Source organism: Sphaeramia orbicularis, chromosome 22, assembly GCF_902148855.1.
Source record: "Sphaeramia orbicularis chromosome 22, fSphaOr1.1, whole genome shotgun sequence".
Taxonomy (NCBI): Eukaryota; Metazoa; Chordata; class Actinopteri; order Kurtiformes; family Apogonidae; genus Sphaeramia; species Sphaeramia orbicularis.
The window spans coordinates 37,021,703-37,028,173 of record NC_043978.1 but is presented as its reverse complement, the minus strand read 5'-3'; the positions used below and the strand labels follow the sequence as shown (position 1 = coordinate 37,028,173).

Below are 6,471 nucleotides of genomic sequence, written 5' to 3'. Positions count from 1 at the left end.
AAAAATTATAGTGTATTTATACTATTTCTTCTAATATAAATGTATATATATATAAATGTGTGTGTGTGTGTGTGTGTGTGTGTGTGTGTGTGTGTGTGTGTGTGTGTGTGTGTGTGTGTGTGTGTGTGTGTGTGTGTGTATAGTTTGTTTTTTTCTGTAGCCTAGGTTTTGCGCTCTTCACCATTTTTATTTCAGATTTGTAGAAAATATTTTTCCTCTAAATAACACAGTTTGTGTTTGGGATTATTAAACATATGTTTGTTTTGTTTGCATTTTCTCTGAGACAAATTGAGATCTTTGTGTTCGATGTTGTCCACCAAAGCTATTAATCCCTGGTGAAACTGTGCGCATGGTTTGGATAAAAAACGAGTCAAGTCCAGTTTGTTTAACAACAAAAAATCTATAGGCATGAAAAATTGACTAATTTTGTCGTTTTTAAATTTTAGTGAAAAAATATTTCAAAATTGAAATAATAGTTTTAATCTTACTCCACACTTGCATTTAATTGTATGCATTTATATGTAAATTATTAAGATATTGTCATGAATGTAAATATTTTTTTTTCCGTTATAATTTCTAACATTGTGGCTTTATTTTAACGGAACCTCCACCGATAATAATAATAATAATAATAATAATAATAATAATAATAATAATAATAATAATTGTCCAACACAACCATATTCGGAAAACAAAACCATAACACTTTAATATAGATTCTGTTCTTGTCACTACAAGAATACACATATACAAGCCATAAATAGGAATTACACAAATGATTGAAGAAATCCTGCGAGGCATTTAAATTCATGTAAGAATCCAGTTATGCAGACGAAGGCTAATTTACAGCAAGTTGTTGTCTTTGGGGGTCCATTCCTGAAGCCGACTTCTGAACAGATCTCGTCACATTATCATTACTTTAATTATTATTATTATCAACATCTCCTCTCAAAATAATTAGCTACTAACAAACTCGACAACTAAACCGGTGGGAAACGTCAAAAATATTTGAAATACATATTGTACACAAATTCTATATATTTTTTTACAAATATACAAATCGAAGGGGAAGAAAGTCCGTGTCGGATGGAGAGTTTATGAGGAGTTCATGATGGGCCTGGAATAGACGCCTTGGTAGTACGTGGTGTCAGGTATGGATGAGGACTCCAGGCCGGGTTTCCCCGCCATGGAGCCCATGGACAGAGCCCCTGCCATGGGGGAGCCGTAGCCGGAGTAATGCATCACCTGCTCGTATGTCTTTAGGTCCATTTTGTGGTGATGCTGCTGCTCCGAGGACATGAGGTTATTGATGGAGAAGGGGTGGTTGAAGGAGTAGTGGTGCTCCGGCTTCAGGTGCGCTTCGTGCGCCAGGACCGAGTGATGCTGGGACATGAGGTGCTGGCCCTGGGACACGGGGGAGGGGGCGGCGTGGTCCGGGCTCAGGGCCTGGCTCGTCTTCATGTCCGACAGAGACCTTTTGTGGTCACCCGAGGACGAGTTGGAATGAGGGGACTCGTTGCCGTTGCAGCTCTCCGAACTGCTGTTGGAGGAGCCGCCGTCGCCCCCCTTCCGGCTGGAGTCCTTCATGGTGACCTTCTTGTCGCATTTGAAGCGCTTCTGCCTCCTCAGGTAGCAGCCGTTCTCAAACATGTTCCCGGAGTCCGGATGCAGAGTCCAAAAGGAGCCTTTCCCGGGTTTGTCCGGTGATCTGGGCACTTTGAGGAAACAGTCATTGAAGGACAAAGAGTGGCGGATGGAGTTCTGCCAGCGCTGCTGGTTTTGCCGGTAAAAAGGGAACAGGTCCATTATCCACTGGTAGATCTCGGCCAGTGTGAGCATCTTACTGGGAGACTGCTGGATGGCCATGGTGATGAGAGAAATGTACGAGTACGGGGGTTTGGCGTGTGTGTAGCTCCTGCGGTAAGTCTTGGGGTCTCTGGACCTGTTGATGTTACCCTGTCCGTAAATGGGGCTCATGGCGTTCATGTTAGTGTAGGATGTCAGCGCGTTCATGGAGGCGGGCTGCGCCGTCATGGGGCTCATACTGGGGCTCAGGGCTGCGCTCATGGCCGTCATGCCTGCGCCCATGCCGTTCATGGCTCCGGTGCCCGGCGACATACCGGTCATGGAGGGGCTCATGCCCGTGTTGACGTATGACATGTTCATGGAGTTTGCTGTCATGTTGGCAGTGGTGCTCATGCCGGACATGCTCATGTAGGTATTCATCGAGTTCATTCCCAGGCCCGTGTTCATGTTGCCAACGGAGGTGTAGCACTGTCAGTGAGGGAGAGAGGCATTCATCAGTATCATCTGGCACAAACAGACCAGGAAGGAATTAAATGCAAGAGTAATTAGGCTGAGTCAAATCACAAGAATAGCTGTAATTTAAAACACCCTTAATTTATTGTTATTTTTATCATTGTTATTCTTATTATTATTATAAAACGCCTGATAAAATGATTTTGTATGGGTTTGCTCTTTTATTAAAAATGAATCACAATTAAAAGTAAAATTATTTGTACTAAGCAGCGACTTTAATATACAGTTGGGGTTTATAACAAACAAATGACATTCAGTAAGCCGCTAAAAATGCATAGTCTAGTGTCCACTTCATATACAGGACTGTGAACGCACCACAATTCATCTCCGCAAAAATTAACACAGCTCAACTGTCTGCTGAGTAGAACCGTAACAAAAAAAAAAAAAACCAAACACAAAAAAACAGTAAGATTAATTAGAAGATACGTATAGATTTATAAAATTATAATCCGAGAGAAAAGTTTCCACCCCTACATATCAAGCAACTTTGTTAGGATAGCGCGCTGCGTGGAGATGGGGGAGGATTTGGAGGCGCCTCAAGTCAATATTTGATCACAAAGTTAATATTATCTCAGGGCTAATATTGAGTTGTATAAAATGGGATCGGCTTTAGACAGAAAAAAATATATATTTAAGGTACCCACCTCGGGCTCTCCGTAGTAGGTGCTCCAGTCGGTGTGTTCGTGTCCTTCCATTTTAACTGCTCCAAGCATCATGGAGGACTTTCACAAAGCGTCTCCCAGCAGAGGAAAAGCCAAAAGTCTGTCTAATAGTAGGTGACGGGGGACCACTGAGTGTATTTGGGTCGTCGGTGTGTCCCTTCGTGGAGAACTGGCGCATGTGTGTCTTATGGAGCCAGCCGTGAAATGCGTCTGTCAGTGACTGGAGTTGAAATGACGCTCCGAGCTGCCTGTTAACGCTGTGATATAGCTCTGTGCGCTAGGCAAGCCTCCAATCCCTACTTCTACGCCTTGGGCCCTATTTGAATAATCTCCTCGCACCTAGGCGTGAGACTCCTCAAGCTTCCACCCCCCCTCACCCCAATTGTACACCTGCGCTGACTGAAAAGAACAGTTTCATATGAAAAGCTTCATTATAAACTAATCTTATTGTATTTTGTCTAAGGGGTAAAAAAAAAAAAAAAAAAAACAGCCATAAAAGGAATGTTTGGCGCTCTTCCTTAGTGTGCTTTTTTTCATTACGCACATCCTCCAACGTGTTCTTTCCACCTCAAATCTTTTTTTTTTTTTTTTTTTTTTTTTTAGAATTATAAAGCCTTAAAGTGTTCTCTCATAAAGATAACACATACAAATTAAAGTCTGTTACTGATTTAATTCACACAAAGCAATTAGTTAATAACAGTAGCATTATAGTGCAAATGTGTTGCTGTAAACTAAAACAAAAAAAAATTAAGATTATACAATGTACATATTAAATTGCATTAGTTTATTGTTGAACACGTACAGTCGTAACCTGTAGATTTATTATATATAGTTAATATGTGAATGTATATGTGGCGTAAACTGTACTATTTTATTCAAATGGGTATTTTTGATAAAACTGTAACAGAGAAATAAAAAAAGAAGAAAACACTGACTTCCCTTTTTTTTTTTTTTTTTTTTTTTTTTTTTACTAAAACGGTTCTGGCACTTACAGAGAAAATACCTTTGCCTTTTTTTGGCCAAGCTTTGCACCACTTCCCAAAACAATCTGACTAACATTTACAAAAAGGTGTGATCTGAACCTGCTTTTTTAAAAAACCTGGATGGCATGTTTAATTAGTTCTGAATATGCCAGACGCAGCTTTACAGCGCCCTCTCTCGACTCTTACCCCCAATTGACTTTGCTGCTTGTGGCACATTTTAAAGCAGCTGAATTCTGTCAAAAAAAGCAAAACAAAAAAAAAAAAACTTCGGAGCTTTTCTTGAATCTGTTGAATCCTCAATCAAAAACTTTTTTTTTTTTTTTAGGATTTTGGTGTGAAGCAAACCTCAGTTGGATATCAATCCCCAAACTCATTTATTCTCTCCCCAAGTCAAATACACACTTTAAATAATTCATGTGATAATTCAGACTATAATATGCATGGAAGGAGGTGTGCGTATTTTGTTCATATCGGGTTTTACGCAGCACTTTAAAAGTCTAAATATTTTCAGAGCCTGTTCCAGCAGTAATGGACAGAGACGCGCTCGGGGCCTGAAGAACTGAGGCCCTTCATTTTTCCTGTCTGTGTCTCTACTGTATATTTGTATGACACAAACATCAAGGTGAGGCTGCAGTCCGGTGCCGGCCACGTGTCGGTGGTTGTACATCTATTTGACTGCATATTTACGCAAGAGCATAACTATCAGTATAGAGCCCCATTAGTAAAAGCGAGTAAACCTGTCTTGTTGACGAGGGACTAACAGAGTCTGCTTAACTTGGAAATGAGATCATGAGAAAAAAAAAAAAAACCTCTGTGTGTTTGAGGATTGGGGATTGGCACTGGCGGAGAGCTGTAGATGTTCGAAGCGGTTAAGTCCATTTTTTTTGCGTTATATTTGCATAATATTTTCATAGACAAATGATTTTAATTTATATATTCTGATTCTATTTTATGAGGAGCTTATCTCATACAGTAGATGGTGGCATGTATATGAATAATGCAGATCTGCTTGTGTTTTCAAATGTCAAACAGTTGTATTTATTAACGTGTGTTTCCATGATTAAAAGTTATTATAAGATGGTTGTATTTGTTACATAAGCCTGTGTGGAGGGTTTTCAATGTCATATTTTTATTTTTTTATTTATTTTATTTTTTTTTTACATGTGTGCAAACAGTGTGTAGCCCACACAATCCAAACACCTGCTGATTATTCACTACATTTGTTTTTGTTTTTTGTTTTTATCGTGGTCTTCCTGTGTATATGTATATATTTTTTTAGTGTTTATGGGCTGAAATAAGAAAAAAAAATATAGTACGTAGTTTTTCCACATTTACTGACACCAAAGCCTGAGGAGGATTTTAACATGGTCCTTGACCTGTTTGACATTATGTTCCTGAATGAGACATGTTGCTAATTCCATGTTTAATTATTAACCAGCCAGACTTTTGTCACATGGGTGAAGGTCACATTTTAGATTTAGTCAAAAACAAAAACTTCAACTGGCTCTTATGCCAGTACACGCTCCCTCTGTTCTGTATATTTAAGGATATTTGACCTCCTCCATGTGGTGCATTAGTACTGAAATATCTCCAAAAGTAGATGTTGCTCCTTCTATATGGCCAGGACCAAAGTTAATACTTCTTTTTGATTTTATAAATAATTTTTATACCCACTATGCAATTTATGCAAGTATATCTGATGCTGAAGATATGACAAATGTGGCTGATTAAGAAAATCATATTACATTTCATTTCTAATAAAGCCTTCAGCTTATTTGCTGAGAAAGATAATAAATATGATCAGTACATTAAGTATTAATATTGTAGTTCTAGTACAAACATGTTGAGGTATCAGGGAAATGCAAATGGAGGTCAAGTGAAGAGCGGCATCTTTTTTCACAAAATTCAATGGAAAGAGATAAAATAAGGCATTTGTGATTATGTCTGAATATGCATGTGATTTATTCATTTGTTTTGCTAAAAACATTCTGTCAGATACGTCTTGTACAGTTAAATCTGTTTGTAGAGCCACATTTTGGTTTATATTAATCACCAGATATTGTGAACTTATGGTCAAATTTCCATAATTACTGTATTTGTTGTCTTTTTAATGACACTAATCTTAAATATAAATGGGTTTCTGGCCAACTGCGATGTAAAACTGCAAAACTGTACTATGAGGGGGTTTTTTTGTAAAGCTTCATGTTTTTTGTTACCACATGTACATCATAAAACACTTCTGCATGTATTGTGTATAATTCTGTTCCTTCCTCACATTTAACTGAAAAAAGTAAAGACACAGCAAAACCCTATTGACCTACATTAACTAAAAAAAAAACCTACAGAGGCTACATTTGCAGTTCTCTCAGTCCTAAATCACCACATTGTTGATTAATGAGCCTCCATGATGATTAGTGTTACATTTCACACATTCAGGTGTCGTTCCTTTAGCGGTTATCACAAGGGCAAATACAAAGTGAGGAAAGTTTAATTAGTCAGTAAAAGGA

The 6,471-nt window shown here is 38.5% G+C and overlaps 1 protein-coding gene across 1 annotated transcript; it reads right to left on the bottom strand.

The window, feature by feature from the left end:
* Window positions 1-691: 691 nt before the first annotated feature.
* On the bottom strand, window positions 692-3,202 carry foxa2 (forkhead box A2). Its single transcript, XM_030125997.1, has 2 exons — window positions 2,964-3,202; window positions 692-2,274 (listed from the first exon to the last, which is right to left on the bottom strand). The coding sequence occupies exons 1-2, from the start codon at window positions 3,033-3,035 to the stop codon at window positions 1,096-1,098; spliced, it is 1,251 nt and encodes a 416-aa protein (XP_029981857.1). The 5' UTR covers window positions 3,036-3,202; the 3' UTR covers window positions 692-1,095.
* Window positions 3,203-6,471: the final 3,269 nt, after the last annotated feature.